This window comes from Heterocephalus glaber, unplaced genomic scaffold (assembly GCF_053883595.1).
Source record: "Heterocephalus glaber isolate CG9 unplaced genomic scaffold, H.glaber_assembly_v1.0 deba00000331, whole genome shotgun sequence".
NCBI lineage: Eukaryota > Metazoa > Chordata > Mammalia > Rodentia > Bathyergidae > Heterocephalus > Heterocephalus glaber.
The window spans coordinates 701,912-719,623 of record NW_028258142.1 but is presented as its reverse complement, the minus strand read 5'-3'; the positions used below and the strand labels follow the sequence as shown (position 1 = coordinate 719,623).

General features: G+C 42.6%; 1 protein-coding gene across 7 annotated transcripts in view; it reads left to right on the top strand.

The window, feature by feature from the left end:
- Positions 1-17,712, top strand: part of Ctdp1 (CTD phosphatase 1) — a 102,339-nt gene that overhangs the window by 8,469 nt on the left and 76,158 nt on the right. For all 7 annotated transcript variants that reach the window (XR_015443018.1, XM_087190925.1, XM_004861915.4 and 4 more), the window contains exons 2-4: positions 14,059-14,142; positions 14,914-15,007; positions 16,897-17,025. Coding sequence is in view for 6 of the 7 variants with exons in the window: in XM_087190925.1 (XP_087047051.1) it covers positions 14,059-14,142; positions 14,914-15,007; positions 16,897-17,025 (307 nt within the window). In the remaining variant the exon portion in view is untranslated. The remainder of the gene's footprint in view (positions 1-14,058; positions 14,143-14,913; positions 15,008-16,896; positions 17,026-17,712) is intronic.

Sequence of the window (17,712 nt, the reverse complement as noted above, 5' to 3'; positions counted from 1 at the left end):
CAAGTGAGTCCTTAGATTCTACAGATCTTCCTGCTTTTTTGGGGAGGGGGGGGCGGTCTGGTGTCATTCATGGAGGGACACTAAAGTCCACAAAGAGAGGGGAGAATACATCACATAATGGACATGTGAGGTAAATGGTAACCAACAGAGGGCAAAGCTGCGGACCATTTTAGTTGTCTAACCTTGTGGCCTGCTACAGAAGGAGCGCCTGCATCAGCCAGCATTGGATGTGTTGCTAAAAAAGAAGAGACAGTCATTGAATAAGGCCAAAATAATTCCAACAATAACAGTATTACTATCTTTATTATTTTGTGGGTTTTAGAATAAAAACCTTAAGCTATAATAATGTAATTTAGAGTAAAATATAACCTAAAATTAATTCCCCACTTCAGTGTTCTAAAGTTAGGTGAGGCGAGGTGTTTAAAATTCTAAACACACTGGGGATTTAGCTCAGTGGTTCCGCCTCCTGCCTTGCAAGTGCAAGGACCCAAGTTCGATCCCCGGTATCAAAAAAAAACCCCCCCAAACAAAAAAACTCTTCTTCAGTTTCATTCACGGGGATTTAGCTCAGTGGTTCTGGTGCCTGCCTTGAAAGCATAAGGTCCCGAGTTCAATCCCTGGTACAAAAAAAAAAAAGTAAAATTCTAAACACATTTCAGTCAGTGCACTAAAGTAATCATCTCCAGAAGTCTTGCTTTGGAAATAAAATTTCTTTTTCACCCTGGTATTGATAATCTTATGAATTAATATATTTTTAGTTAAACCATATTTTTCCCTGTTACCATTGGTACTATTTAAAAGATTACTCAGTTAAAAAGACATTCATGTCTGAAACAAGGGAAATTGTCAGTTTGTTTTTATTTGAATTCATTAAATTTAATCTGTATTTCAGATGGAGTTCTGCTTTGTTTTTCTCAGTTTTTACTTAACACAAAACCATCAGATCTTTTTGCTTCCTTAGTTTTGTGTGCTTACATAATGACTTACCTTTGTTACAGATTTTTAGGTATCTCTGGTCTAATCTTTAAAGTGTGTCTGCCTAAAAACGGTGTATAGACTTTAAGAATTGTGTGTGTATAGAATTTATCTCTGCTTCCATTTTCTTCAAAGTTAATTTTACAATAAATTAAATGAAACCATCAAATATGTAAGTATAGAGGAATGAATGAATCTATTTTTTATGTATTTTTAAATACTGTATGAATACTGGTATCAAAGCTAGACATAAATGATGCAGGTCCATTGTCTCAGGAGAAGTTTTATATTTAAGAAGGAAAGAGAATATAGAGAAAATGGAATGAATAGATGTGCTTAAAATATTTAAAAAGATATATGTACTTAAAATTTATAAGCATATAATGGCCTTTTAACTGTTATCTTAATGGCTCTTTAACTATTTAACATAATGCATGTATGAAATTCCTTGTAATTTTAAAAACTCAAGATAATATTTAACTTAATGCTCATGGTTTAGAGTGGTTTTTAAAAGACTTTCAGTTGTTTTCATATGGTTCTTTAGATTGTAAATAATACTGATTCCTATACTATTTTGCTGTGTTTTGTGTGTTTGTTGGTTGTAAACTAGTGGGAATGGAGTCATTAGTCTTGTGCCTTAGCTGATTATTATACCCCACAGCTTTGGTCTTTATCTTGAGCATGTCATAGGGCTCAATATTTCTTCATAAGGCTGGAAACTTTTTAAACCTTGGCTGTTAGAATTGTGAGGCAAGTCCTGCTGGCTGCATCCTTGGAAGTGTGAATCCCCAGCAGAGAGCAGTGGAGGGGTAACACATACCTGTAGCTTCTGAGCTTGAGACTGGCAGATGAGTTGCTATAGACTGAAGTGGCAATGTGTCCTAGTTAACAAAAGCCTGTAGGGAATCTTTGTTGAATGTTAATAGCTTAGCTGCCTCTGTTGGATTTCTGATGGTGTTGGGAATTGAGCTAACCTGTTATTTTAATTCCTTGTCCATTGGTAACCACTTCCAGAGCCTGGCCTGTCCAGATGTTGCAGGCTTTGTTCTGGCCCTGGTGCCTGTGCTGTGACAGCCCATTTCTGGATACAGATGGCATTTGAGTGGGCAGTCCTAACCAGCACCCTCAACCCTGTGGTTACTTACAGACAAAAGAAGAATGCTGTTTCCTTTTACCCTTTTTTTTTTTTTTTTGGCCTTAGAGAAGGCTTAGAGAAAAGTTGCAAAAACCACACAAAGAATTCTTACATAAGCTTTACCCAGATTTCTCAGATGTTAACTTTTTATCAATTTGCTTTATCCTTCTCTCCCCTTACACACATCATTTCTTTCTGAAGAGTTGGAGGGTAAGTTGCAGATATGTTAACTTCCCTCCAAGTAGTACTTCAGTTTTTTAAAAACAGAGGTACTCTCTTAACATAACCACTATACAGTTATCGGAATCAGAAATTAGTGTCTGTGGAGTACTACTTTTTGCTCTAGAGACTTCCTCGATTTTCCTAGTGATCACCTTAGTAGCAGAAGCAAATCCTGGCCCCGTGTTGCACTAAGTTTTGTCTTGTGAGACAGCTCTTGTCTTTTCTTTTCTTCCCCTTAGCCAACATTGTTGGCAGACTGTTTTAGAAAATGCCCCTTGGTTAGACTGTGGTTAGGCACGAGGCATCCTTTCAGAAGGCCTTTGATCTCACTTTGTCTCATCTTTTGAAGTTAGATGTTGATGACTGGATCATGGTGGCATCTGCAAGTTCCTGTCCTGGAAAGTTACTGGTATTCCCATTGTAATTAAGTATCTTGATGAAGATACTTCATTAATCTGTAAATACCCTAAATTCTTAGCAAATTTTGACCCAAAAGCAAACAGTTCATTGGCATGGCTATGCATCGGAGACTTTTTGAAGCTTGTGCAGGTTACAGACTGTCACAAAGCCTCCTGTGTTCTTCCCTGGACTTTGATTAGGCAATTCCTGACTCTGCTTCTGGAGCACAGGGCAGCCCAGAACTCTAATGCATCTCTCCAAGCCCCACAAACATCAGAAAATGGGACTTACTGGGTGCTCAGTGAGTGGACACAGGCAACAAGGTCAGGGAGACACCATGTTTTGCTTCATCTTAAGCAGACACTCATTGAGGACGGTGTGTGGCCTCTGAGGATTTAAGCCTTCTGCTGTCAGTGGAAGTAGTGTTGTTTTTAACTACCCGTTCTCTTAGAATGGGCGCTGCTGCATTAACATTCTGTATTCATTTATCATATAGTAGGTTTCTAAATGTAACATTGGACTTTAGATTTTTATGGACCACTTTGGTAGATTCTAGCACATTTGTGTTTCCTGCCCTAAGAAAGGTATCTGACATTTTATTTTGCTTCTTTCTGAGTGAGCTGGCCTGGCCTGTGCTCATGGCTTTGTCCATTCAGAGATGAAGTGCTCACTGCCTAAGTAGGTGTAGGTATCAGAAGCATTTAGGGGCTGTCTGTGCTGATCTTGTGGTACATCTTCGAGACACTTGACAAAAGGACAGGTATTCCTAGAGTTACATGGAGTTGGAGAGATTGAGTTTACATTTAGTAAATATTTATTTTACTGTTTCTGTGAATATAACTTTTGTATGCTTAACCCTTACAGATAGAAGTAAAGTCACATGTCAAGGAGAATTCATGTTGAGATTTTAAAATCAAGTCATTTTGTGAGGAATGCAGTGGTTCTGTGCATTACTCACTACATGCTCCTTAAATAACCACCCCTGCAGTGTTTCCTGCTTCTGCAGCTTTGCTTAGTATTTGTTCATATGATCCTTGGGGGTGTGTGTGGGGGGGTGTATGTGTGATGTAAACTGTCGCACATACCTGGAGCTCTACATGTGGATCAGTTTCCTGGCTGACCACTGCTCTCGATGGGCATCAGTGTCTCTAGAAACCTGAAAGCACTGCGCTGCTGGTACATTTAGCTGGTGGACTACATGAGCAAGGGCAGCTTACATGCTGGCATGTCATCTGTCACCCTCTGAACCATGGCTTCCAACCTGGGCACACATGGGTACTCTGGGCCAGATGATTCTCCTATGGGTGTCCCATGCCCTGTGGGATGCTGAGCAACAACCCTGACCTGCCTCTCCGGGTGCTGGCCACTGCCCTAGGTATGACATCCAGAGATGTCTCCAGACACTGTCCAGGCGAACAAAATTTACACTGTAGAATGGCCAAAACCTTTTTACCCTAGTACAGAAAATTACATGACTTGTCCAGACATCCAGTAAGGGAAAGACATTGGAGAAGGTGCATGTTTGGTCCACATTGCCAGGAACATAGGGACAGTCAGACAGCTTGCAGCACACGCTGTACTAGGGGCCACGCAGCTCTTTTTCTCATGCATTCATTTCCACCCTTGACTACCTCCTTCTCACTTGTCAAGATCCAAGGATTGCCTCTTTTGCACAGTATTCCAGGAGCATCCTTCTGTCTTAAGTAGAACAAACCATCTGCACTGTCCTCCCCACCCTGGGGCTTCTCTCCCAGCACTCGCTTCTTTCACTCTCATTAAGTTGTTGTTTAAGTCTGGCTTCATCAGGTTTTTTGAGAGTAGAATACTGTACACCTGCACTCAGTTTGTGGTCTTTCCTGTCCAGTTTCTGGTACCGAGTCTGTTGGTCAGGGGAACACTGCCATAGGCACAGAAATCTGTGGCTCAGTGTTGAGCCTTTGCTCTAGTGAATGCAGGGCACTTGGCCTTCTAACCAGCCCTGCCCTCGGAGCTGACCACCCGTGTGACTTTACACCATCCTTAATGACGACTCGGTGCCAGTGTCCCGTGGAGGACCCCAGAAGTAGAAAATAGTAAACTCTCACAGGCAGACTCCATAAGAAATCACAGAAACATGGGCTGGTGGACAAGGGGCATTGACGATTAGAGGAACTGTCCATATGTCTGACTGCATGCTAACCAGGTAAAAAGCTGGGTGATCTGCTACTGGCAGGTTGGGCAGGAGGTTGCACAGTGTGCTCCCTTTGTGTGGCTGGTGTGAGTACCTGGGACATGCTGATGATCAACTCAAAGTCCAGCAAGCATGTTTGTTGAATTTGATTAGCTAGTTGTGAAGTTTATGTGGAAATGCAGAGAACTTAGAATAGCAGTTTTGAAAAAGAACAAAGTTGAGAACTTTTATTATTTAGTTTCAAGACATTGTAAAACTATGATAATCAAGATAGTGCAATTTGGGTATAAAAATAGGCATAGAGACCATAAATATGAAGTGAATCAGAGCCCAGGAGTTGACACTCAGGTATAAACCAATGGATTTTCCACATAGTGCCCTGAAGCTCAGTGAGGAGCCAAGAATTTGGACAGTGATGCTTTATACAAATGGACCAACAATTGTATATACAGGTGGTGGGCAGAATAATGCCCCCCTCCTTTTGGTCAGAGGAAGCTGTAACTCTGGGAAAGAACTGGAGACAACATAAGGACCCCACCAATGATAGCTGGAGCTGAGGGCTGCAGGTCTTTCTAAAGGGAAAAGACAAGGGACAAGTGCTTCTCTTTGGAGCCTCCTGAGAAACAGGCTCTGCCTACATCTTGGCTGTGGCCCAGGGACACCCATTCAGAGGTTAAACCCCCAAAAGTGAAATAATAAGTGTGTGCTACAGCCACTGGGTATGGTGGTTGGTTGCGCTGGCAACAAGAAACTACTAGTCTACATAATACCTTGGCTTTTACTTTATATTTAAAAAGTAACTTAGGGGCCAGGGATTTAGCTCAGTGGTTCTGCTGCCTGCTTTGCAAGCACAAGGTCCTGAGTTTGATCTCCAGTACCAAAAAAAAAAAAAAGTAACTTAGATCATAGACCTAATGGCAAGATATAAAATTGTAAAACTTTTGGAAGGAAATCTTAGTGATCTTTGGATATGACAGAGATTTCATGATGATACAAAAACAAAAGTGTGATAAATTGGACTTCATCAAAATTTAAAATTTTGCTCTTTGAAAAACATTAATAAGGAAAGTAAACTGTAGACTGGAAAAAAACTTTTGCAAAACAGGTACTCTGCAGGCATTCGGCAATAGTGAGTTATGCAGGCTTCTTTTAGCTGCACCCTCAGAGGAGACACCTTGCTCCTGGGTGTCCTGGCTCTTCATTTTCACTTAATCTTTGATCATAAAACCCTAAGATGGTTGATTGAGCCCTAAGAGGTGAAAGGCAATCTTCTGCCCACTTATGGATGGCTTAACACACTCCTCTAACCTTCAGAGTCACATTTGTCCCTGGACTGCAGCAGACTTGTGACTTTTAGAAGGAGCCTTGGGTACTGGGGCTGGCTCTGCCTATCCAGGCCTCCTTCCTCTCCTCACCAAGTACAAAAGGGGCCCAGCCCACCCTGTATGTGCCTTGGGTCCTGTGTGGATGGTCATGTTCTGAATCAGGTAGGAGCTGTATGAGTCTCCTTTCAGAGGCCTGCTAGAACAGTGAGGTGCAGACCAGGAAGCCTATTAAAAGGGCTGGAGCAGCTCCTGTGTGGGATGCTCCTGAGACTCAGACTGGAAATTTGATAACAGTGCTTAGCTGGAAGACTTCATGCTCCATCTGGGGGATGAATTTGAGTGTTGTGGTTGGGGTGGAGCAGTGCTCTGCATCAGGCCAGGCAGCATGGAGTGTGGAAGGAACCTGGTGGACACCCAGAGTGTGCGGCTGAAGAGTTGGGTGCCAAAGGTAGCATATAGCCCACCAGGCTGTTATGATCAATTTAGGAGAGCACTGGTCACCTTAGTGTGGGATTTTTTTGTTTTGTTTTTTGGGGATTTTTTGTACCAGGGATTGAACTCGGGCCCTTGGGTTTTCGAGGCAGGCACCAGAACCACTGAGCTAAATCCCTGACCCCAAATGAATTATGCTTGCTAACCAAGGTTTTGGTGTATATTCTTTTCTTTTTTTTTTTTTTGGTACCGGGACCTTGCACTTGCGAGGCAGGCAGCGGAACCACTGAGGTAAATTCCCGGCCTGGTGTGGTTTTTCACATCCCTGTGGCTCAGAGATATGGAGCATCTTCCACATGCTTGTTTGGTGTCTTCACACCTTTCAAGTATCTGCTCGTGTCTTTGACAATTTTCTAGTGGAGCTTTTTTGTTTTTACTATTGAATTGTGAGATTTCTTTATACTAGATACTGTCTCTTTGTTGGGGCTATGATTTGCAGATTCCGCCTCCCAGTCTGTAGTTTGTCTTTTCATTCTTAGGGGGTCTTTCCAGAGCAAGCATTTTTAATTTTGAAGAGGTACAATTTATCACCTTTACTGTTTATGGGTCTAGCTTCTAGTCTTCCCAAGTGCTTGATTTACAGTTTTGGCTCCTTTGCATATTTACCTTTCTATTTCAAGATTGTAGTTTTATCTATAAAACAGAGACTGTATTTTTAGTTGTCAAAAAGTATATTCAACAGCCAGGTGTAATGGGGCACACCTGTAGTCCCATCACTTGGGAGGCTGAGGCAGGAGGATTGCTGTGAGTTCGAGGCCAGCCTGGGCTCCATAGTGAGTTCAAGACCAGGCTGAACTACATAATGAGACCCTGTCTCAAAAAATAAAACAAACAAAAAAGAGTATTCAACATATACAGAAATAAAAATGCAGTATTTTAAAGTTGGTTGAGGTCAATACAACTCGACTCTTTGGAATCAGTTTAACTAAATGAAGCTGGGTTTTTTGTTGAATGAAAACAGATAGTGGGAAAGGCCTATCATTTGACTTTATAAGGATAAGACTTACTCAGGATGCTTGGATTTGCCTTTATACATGTTAGTTCCTACACAAAAAGTCAAATGCAACCTCAAATCCAAAGCCACAAAGGTGGGGAGGGGAATGAGTTCAGTTCCCAAGAGAACAGCAATAGGTTAACAATGTGAAACTTTATCTAGAGGATGTCAGCATTAAATTAGTACAGGGCCGGGGGTTTAGCTCCGTGGTTCTGCTGCTTGCCTCACAAGTGCAAGGACCTGAGTTCGATCCCCAGTACCAAAAATAAATAAATAAATAAATTATTTACGTAAGTACAGTACTGCTGAATCAATACACTGAGGATACACAGTAACACCTGGTAGCTCCTTCTAATGTGTTTATAGTCATAGAAGCTTTTTATATTACATTTTATGGCCATAAAGATTTAATGAACCAAATAAAGACTGAATCTCATTCCATACCCCCATCCTTTATTTCTAGATAAAATCTATTCTTGTTTTCAAGGTAGAGTTAAGTGTCCATATGTCTTCAGGGAAATCAAGTATGAATTTTGGATGTTATCTCTCTTCATCTTGTTCACAAAACTCCAGCAGATTTAATATTGGCATTTATTATCCTTAACACATCCTTTAACACATCATCCTTTAATACATTCTTCAGATCAACCAAATTTGGAATTCTCAACATTTCTGGGTCAGTGAAATAAGATGTGGAGTTAGTAGATTTCATGCAGACCTGATTTTTCCTTGCCACACTGGACTTCTAGTTGCCATTTGGGTTGGTTTTAAAAGGTGGGGAAATAGAGTTGTCTCTTGGCCTGAGTTTAACAGTACAAATGTGGAAGAGAGATGAGAGCACAAGGAAGCTGGCTATAACTGCAGGGCACTTCTTCCTTCTTGTTGGGAGCATTAGTTGAATTGGCAGCAGCAGAGGTGTTCTGGGATGAGTTACTTGAAAGTGGCACAACAGCTATTTGATTTGAATAAAATCTGTGTGGGTAGAAATGTGCCAGCCACAGCCACAGCCCAGTCACCATCTTCTGCCCTTGTCTGCTGCGTCTGTGCTTGGCACATCTTGCTCGAGGCTGGGTGCAGAGATTGCCTGGCTTGGGACAGGCACAGGCAAGGTAGTAGTTTTGAGTTAATTTTTGTATAAGTATGACTCTTGGGTCAACGTTCTTTTTTTCTTTTCTTTCCTGTGGATATCTAATAGCACCAGAACATTTGTGGAAAAGGCTGTCCTTCCTCTGCTGACTTGCTTGTTGAAGCCATTGGGGGTACATTTGCAAGTTTTGCTCATGCTGTCTCCAGCAGCACCTCAGTCCAATTCCTGAAGCTGTCTAGTGAGTCTTGAAATCAGGTAGTGATTCCTCTTGTTCTGTTCATTTTCAAGGTGGTTTCAGCTATTCAAAGAACAGCACCTTTGGCATCAATTTGAGAGTGAGTTTGTCTGTGCCTTCATAGAAGCCTTGCTGGGACTTTTATGGGAACTGGCTTATAATCAGTTTGGGAGAACTCATATCTTTCATTGTGTTGTGTGTTCTAATCCATGAACAATATCGCTCCTCTTAATTAGACCTTTGATTTCTTGGATCAGTGTTTTGTGTAGTCTGCATAAATTCGGTATATTGTGTATTATATAACAATACATAATAACGTGTTTAAATTTTGTCTTCTACAGGAATATAGGAAGGTCATTAATACCGTGTTTTAATTTTGTATCTTACATCCTTGCTGAGCTTGTCCATTTGGTCTTGTGGGCTCTTTGGGTTTTCTAGGGGACAATCCGGTCTTCTGCACAAAGGGGCATTCTTGTTTTTTCTCTCCATCTCCCTGGGTGGCCTCTAGGTGAGCAAGGGTGTTGAGAGCCTTGTTGCTGATTTGGGGGAGCTTCCAGACCTTCATCTTGGTGTTTGGCACTGGCGCTGTGGCTTTTCACAGACATAGCTTCATCAAGGGAGGTCATTCCAGTGTGTCAAGAGTTTTAATCATGATTCCTACAAAATAGGCCCTATAGTTTCCTTTTTTTTTTTTTTTTGTATCCAGTTAGCACTGACCCTGGAAGGTGAGGTGTTGGAGGTGACACATGATTCAGAGTTCCGTGAGGCTGATGCCCACTCCAGCATCTTCATTGTTGTGGCCAGTCTAATTAAATAGTGCTATGTTTTGGAACAAGTGGCTTCAGGTGCCCTTAACTGATTTCTGTGTTTTATTTTTAAAGTGTGTCTTTGTTCTATTCAGAATCTGACTCTGACCCTTTGCTTGAGTTTTTGTTTTGTGTTAAGTCTGATCGTTTGGGCAGATGAATTGCAGAACTGTAATCATTAATTTTAAAGTCTTTTGATAAGATTAAAGAAAGCATTTTTGTCACCTTAAAAACTCTTAATACAGGGGCCGGGGATTTAGCTCAGTGGTTCCGGCGCCTGCCTCGCAAGTGCAAGGTCCCGAGTTCCATGCCCAGTACCCCCCCCCAAATAAATAAATAAAATGTTTAAATAATAAAAAAAAAACTCTTAATACATTTCCCAAACAAATTATCATTACCATGATGTCTGTAAACTAATGGTTAAAAAATTTATTTAAACAATTTTTTAAATATGAACACAAAAACTAGTTTTCTTCATGTCTAAACCTTGGTCACCTGGCAGCAGTTAGGAAGGAAGGATTATCATGGATAAATCTCAAGTCTGTAAAAATGGAACAGTGCCTTACATTCAGAAGACCAGGAAGTCACTGCCTCCCCAGGGCCTTGGCCCTGCTGCTCTAGCAAAAACCTCATGGCATAGCACCTTGCAACAAGAAGTTAAAGCAATGTCTCCAAAACCACAGCTGCCTTCCAAAATAAATAAAATGCATAAATTTTAGATTCTCATAGCCTATACATGGGTTTTCATGTTTCTGAGCATTGTGTATTTACAGAATATTTCGTTCTGGGCAGAGCTCTTTTAGTGAAATGATCTTTAAATGACCTTTTTGCTCCATCCCACCAGTTCTGGGCCTGCCAATCTCCTGGCCTAGGATTGTGGCTGAGCGCCCTCTCTGAGTGGCTTGTTGGGAGGTGTCTGGAAGCATGACACCATTTCTCACAGCACCTGGGAATGTGAATGCTGTGGATCCAAGATGGCAGTAGTAGCAGAGGTACAAGACTACATGGGGCAGGACTGGAGTGAGAACCACAGACTAGAGGACATAGAGCCTATTTTATAGAGTGCAACTAAAGCCCCATCTCTTCCACCCCAGCAGCCTCCCTCTTTCTTAGCAAAGTCTTTAATCTTCCCTCAGCCCTGCAGTCCCACCCAGCTCTCCTTCCCTGCCCACAGCGGATCCTCACACACCAGTTTTGTTCCCTTGTAGGAAAGTGTGTCCTTCTGTTCCCATCCATGCTGCAGAATGGCCATATGTCCCTCTTGCTGCAGCTTGAGCTTCCCCCAGCCCAGTGCATGCCCCGCCCCCATTACAGAGAGACCAGACACTGGGGAGCATCCACAGGGAGGCTGGACATGGGAGCTGTGCTTCTTGGCCCTTGGTCTTCAAGTTCTGGTAGTGAGGGGCAGGGGTGGGGGTATGTGCACCACAGTTGTTCTTGCAAAGTCACGCTGTGGCCTGACTTTTGTCTTGTTCTCTTCTTCCCGTTTGTGGTACCGTGTTTGTCATCTGAGTCTGCCCAGATGGACATGTACCTTTCTGTCCTCAAGTGAGCAGTGTGCTGGAGGCTAGATGGGCACTGGTCCCACCAGAATTCTCTGGTCTGCCGTACAATAGGTCAGACCCACTTCAGCAGCGGGCATGGCTAGGGGATGGGCTAAATGTGAGAAGCAGAGTGCTCTTGAGTGGGCAGAGCAGGGCAAGGATGCACTGGTTTTTGGAAAGCAGCCATGGCTCTGGAGACATTGCTTTAACCTCTTGTTGCAAAGTACTGTGTCATAGGGTCTTTGCTAGACCAGCAGGCCCAAGGCCCTGGGGAGGCACTGACTGCCTGATGCTCTGAATGTAAGCCACTGCTCCATTACAGCTTTGAGATTTATCCATGGTAATCCCTCTTTCCTAAACTGCTGCCAGATGACCAAGGTTTGGATATGAAGAAGACTAGTTTTTGTGTTCATATAAAAAGTAAGAATATTACAGTACTAGGTAACAAGCAAAGCAGGAGGTGTCATAATCCCAGATTTGAAGCTATATTACAAACCTACAGTGATAAAAACAGCATGCTACTGGCACAGAAACAGATGTGAGGATCAATGAAACAGAATAAAGGATATAGAAACAACCCGATGTACATTCAACTATTTGATCTTTGACAAAGGGTCCAAAAACATACTCTGGAGGAAAAATAGCCTTTTTATTAAATGATGCTGGGAAAACTGGCAGTCCACGTGTAGAGGATTGACTCTAGACCTACATCTCTCACCCTGTACTAAACTAAAATAAAAAAAGATCAAAGCATTAAATATTAAAATAGAAACAACCTGCTGGAAGATAAAATAGGTAAAATTCTTGAAGGCATAGGCATAGACAAGGCCTTTCTGAACAGAACCCCAGTGGCACAGGGAATAGTATTGAAACTCAACAAATGGGATCATGTCACATTAAAAAGCTTCTGCACAGCAAAAGAAACAACCAACAGAGTGAAAAGACAACCTACAGAATGGGAAAAAAATTTTGCCAACTATTATTCAGAGAATTAATATCTAGAAGATACATTTAGCTCAGTGGTTTCACTGCCTGCTGTGCAAGCGCAAGGACCCGAGTTCAATCCCTGGTACAAAAAAAAAAAAAAAAATCTAGAAGCTACAAAGAATTCAAAACAACTAGACCCCCCCCCCCCCAAAAAAAAGACCCGATCAAAAAATGGACAAGTGAAATGAATGGACACTTCACAGAAATACAAATAACCAGTAAATACATGAAAAAATGCTCAGCATCACTGGCCATTAGAGAAATGTAAGTTAAAACAACATTAAGATTCCATCTTACCCCAGAAAGAATGGCTGTCATCAAGAAATCACATAATAAATGCTGGTGAGGCTACAGGGAAAAAGGACCCTTTCTACACTGTTGATGGGAATATAAACTAGTACAATCAATATGGAGATTCCTCAAAAAACTAAAACTAGAAATTCCATTTGACCCAGCTATCCCCCTTCTAAGTATCTTCCCAAAAGAGTTGAAGACATCATATTACAGTGATATATGCATACCTGTGTTTATAGTAGCACAACTCATAATAGCTGAATCTTAGAAGCAGCCTCTATATCCATCAATAGATGAATGGATAAAGAAAATGTGTTTACACACAATGAAGTACTACTGTGCCATAAAGAAAGATAAACCTGAGTCATTCGTAGGAAAATGTATGTACTTTGTGACAGTAATGTTAGTGAAATAAGTCAGACATGTAAGCTTAAATATCACATGATTTCTCTTACATGAGAAACCCAAATTAGAAAGAGCAAAATAAAAGATAGTAGGAAATAGGGAGATAGATCATTCTCAAATTGGAAGGAGATCAAGAGATGAAGGGAGGGGCCGGGGATTTAGCTCAGTGGGGCCATGCCTGCCTCACAAGCGCAAGGTCCTGAGTTTGATCCCAGGTTCCAGAAAAATTAAAAAAAGGTGAAGGGAGGGGAAACCAGTGGGGGAGGGGAGGAAAGGAAGAGGATGCAAAGAGGAATTGAGATGTGTTATGTTCATATACGAAATCCAAACACAGAATGTAACCATGTACTGCAAACATATACTAATAAAAATTTTTAAAGTCATTAAAAGTAAAACAGGATTCTGGATAACTATAAAAAAAGAGCATAATAACTTTATCAGAAAAATTAGATAAGCCAATCTGTACTGGGAATCCTGTATGGGAGGAAACAACAATTTACCATTTTTGGAATTATACCGATTTGTTCTGTACTGTATTAGTGAACAAAGCCTTAGTTTTTGGGGAGTGTTTGTTTGATACCAGGGATCGAACTCAGATCCTTGCGCTTGCAAGGCAGGTGGCGGAACCACTGAGCTAAATCCCCGGCCCCAAAGCTTTAATTTTTATAAGGTCTTTACCAGAAGTGTAAAAGAAACATATATGTATTTATTGTATTTTAGACATCCTTAGTTTTTTTCCACCCTCTATGTACAGCAGGAAGTCATTTTGCAGGTGAGAAATTCTTCATTTTATAGTCAAGCAAATAAATACACCCCAGGTAGACTGAGGGAACAGGTTTAGAGCTGTGCAAAAGTCAGGAGAACTGGTTCAAAGACTCTGGGCTTCATTCTCACTCATCTGCCCTTGCTCATTCTGTGTGATGTACCTAAGAGATTGTAAATTCCTGCCCTTTGCTGATTTGTACTTGTTTCTCCTTGTATTTTGCAGAGCCCTTCTGGTGAGATTGGAAGGATGTAGCCACCCAGTTGTGATGAAGGGCCTTTGTGCTGAATGTGGCCAGGACTTAACCCAGTGAGTGCCTTTGGAGAGCAGGGCACAGCGCCCTCACAGAGTGATGTGGGTGGGTTATGGGAAGCAGTGTGGGGTTCCATGAGGGCCCTGCAGCCTCTTGTCTCATCAGGCAGATACCCTTCCTTCCCTGCCTGCGTTCGAGTCAGACTGTTTCCCGAGGAGTAGTGCTTTCTGTCTTTAGTCTTCCATTTCTGAAGCCCTGCCTTCTGCTGAGTGCTCTTTTGGGGCATGACAGGAGAATGCTGGAAGGTACTTGTGGTTTGTTCTTATTCTGGAGGGGAACCACAGTGACTCCCTGGAGCACCTCTTCTGGAGGTGGAGTGCCTAACCGCTCAGCCCTCCTTTCCCACACTCTAGGCCAGCTGAGCACTCACACCGTTTCTCTGCTCTGTCGGTCTAGCAGTATGGGTGACTGTCTCTGGACTTTGTGTGTGTGTTTTCATGTTAAGGCCCCTTTATGTTTCCATGTGACTTTTCAGTTTATTTCCATGGAGAATTTTGAGTATGACTGACCACGACTGCAAGTCTAACCCTGTGCCCCTTCTGTGCACCTTGACTATGAGAGTGACCATGAGCTCAGTTTTTCATATTTCCCAGTCTTTAGGCTGGAGGAAATTCCCATGGCTGCCCATGGAATAGAGTTCCGTGCTAAGATAGCAGTGTGTCAGCTATAGTGTAGGTTGAAATCCTGTTCCTCACAGTAACACATGCCTCCTGTGTACAGTTTATCAAGTGCAGCTGTCTTTTTATCTGATCTTCTTGCATTCAAAGACTGCAGAGTAAGAATGGGAAGCAGCAGATGCCGCTGTCCACAGCGACTGTGTCCATGGTCCACAGTGTGCCAGAGTTAATGGTGAGCTCTGAGGTGAGTAGGCACGGGGACACTGGGCTGTGTAGGGGACTGTGGGACAGCCATCTGTAGTTGTCGTTCCCGAAGCATCTCTCATCTGGTGGGTACCAGCTGTTGCCCCCCTGAGAAGTGGAAGGCTGCACTGGTTCTGTTTTTACTTTTCCTTCACAAACAAGTCTGCCTGCATGAGCACCTGTAGAGGCTCTGCAGCTGCCCCACTTGTGTGGAGGGAGCCCTCCTGGTACTGTAACACACCCACCAGCTCAGCCTATGTTTCCTCGAGCCAGATTCTAGCTGGAGGGACAGTGGTAGACATCTGGGCACAGAGCGCTGTGGAGGCAGTGGTGCACCAAGGGTATGTGCAGGACAGGCTGGCAGGGAGAGCAGAGACGTTGGGGACCAGGGAAGAAGTGAGCATAATGGTGCTCTTAGGCTGCCCAGCAGCATCCATTGTCATTGTAGCTGGTGGGAAGCCATGGCTCAGGCTGCCGTGGAGAGCAAGTGAACACAGGCTCCAAGGTGACATCTGTAGTGCTGCTGACCCTGAGCAGTGGAGCAGCAGGTCCTGTGTGCAGAATTGAGAGGTAGAAGGCCACCTAGAAAATAGAACTTGAGTGCTCTTTTAAGCATCTACTTGAGTGCTGTTAAGCAAATACTTTGGTATTTCAGGAGTTAACCTCACAGCTCACATTTCCATAGGGTAAGGTTTGTGTGTCTGTGGTGTGCCCACCACCTAAGGACCAGGTACTGTAACAGTTTCATAACCTTCAAGGTTGTATTTTATAAGTAGGGAAAACATTTTTCAGTGTTAGTTTTATTAGATTTGTGCTTTTAAATAATCTATAATAACTAGTCTGTTTTTTTGTAGGAAAGACAGAATACCAGATACATTCTTCTGGTTTTTCTGAATTACTGAACTTTATTTTATTTTTTATTTTTTGGGCAAATGTTGCTTTTAATAACATGTGATGGAAAATAGGGTGGATTAGGACCAGGATGCAAAGCCCCAGAAAAGTTTACAGAGGTTAGTGCTTTGGCTGGCACCAAAATCTGCTGGTAGTGAACTTTAAACAAATATAAATATGTGTGCATGTAATCAAAGCCAGAATGTTCACAGTTAAAAAGAGAAGAATGTTTTCCATTCCTTCTACTGTGGCAGAAGTGTTAGGCTTTCTGCATACTTCCTTTCAGGAATATGGCAGAAGTTCTCCTGTCTAACCTAATCCAGACCAGAAATTTGTCTGTGGATAACTAAATGCTAGTTAAGTTGAGGAACTTAATGGGATGCTCACCCTGGTGTGTTTTACTGAGTTAGGTCAAGCCAAAGCCTTTTCTCTGAGGAGAGTCCTGCCTTGAGCCTCAAGTGTAGGTGACCCTGTTGCACTGTCTCAAACCCACCTGAATTCTTCAAAGTGAAATGACAGGGCTGAGCCTAGGGAGACCAAGCCTGGGGTGGTTGTTGACCTCTGCCAGCCCAGCCATTGGTTTATGGTTGTTCACCCTCCTCTTAGCTGAGCTTGTTTTCTTTGTTAATTTTGAAGCTTAAGTTTTTCAGGTGCTCCACAGAGTCAACTGAATTTTTATAGAGAAAACTACTTCATCTTCCCCCATCTTTTCACTAGTTTGCACTTTTAAATAGCAAAATTATCATCACAACCCAGACTTCGTACGCAATATGGACCAGACAGAACTGGCTGTCGGTCAGCGTGCAGCCTAGGTCAGTAGGAGAGGCCCAGTTATAGCCAGCTGTGGACCTCAAGTAATGTGTTGTCAGCCACAGTGAGATCCCGGGCGTGTGAGGACTTGGTTAGGAACGTGTCAGTGTCCTTCTGCTCTCTTAGTGAAATTGGATTTTACTCTGGGTCTAAATGTATGTACTTTGTCATTTTTATTTTTAACTGCAGCAAGCTGAAAAACTTGGAAAGGAAGATCAGCAACGACTACATCGAAACAGAAAACTAGTCCTCATGGTTGATTTGGACCAGACTCTAATCCACACAACAGAGCAGCACTGTCCACAGATGTCAAACAAAGTGAGTTTTGCCAGCCATACCCAAGGTGGCTCTCCCAAACACCCCACGGTTCGTCATTCAATTTGAAAGGGCATTATCTTGTTTTTAAAATTGGTTCCCATAGGTCTGTCTGTATTTGGGGAGCAGACTGCTCAGTCATACATACAACCTTAGGACAGATAGCCACTGCATCTGGGCCACTCCAGGTGGCAGCGTAAATGTGCTGTCACTGTTAGCATTTGCCAGGGGTGTAACAGTAATATGGAGAGGGTTTGTTTGCAAGCCCAGCTGGAGAGTAAAGATTTAGAGACCTCTGAGCACAGTAGAGTGGTTGCGTGAGGGTTGTCATTGGAGGAGCAGTCTTGAGGGAATGTGTTGGTCTGGGGTGCTTTGTATCTCTGGGCATCTGGGTCAGGATACTTGGGTCTTTGCTAAAGAGAACCTGGGCTGGAGACCACAGTGAGAGTCTCTGGGTAGCAGCTCTCCAGGGAAATAGGATGCGATAGAAAGGGTCAAAGGTGGAACCCCATGTGAGTGCAGGTAAAACTTTCCCGTAGTCCAGTTGCTTCGTAGGAGTAGAGCCAAGAAGTCGAGCAAAAGGATTGCGATGCCTCTTACAAGCAGTTCTGTATTGTAGGCCTATATTGCGTATGCCACCGCCAGTGTTACCACATTTTTAAAATGTTAGCTGTTGAACAGATAACATAC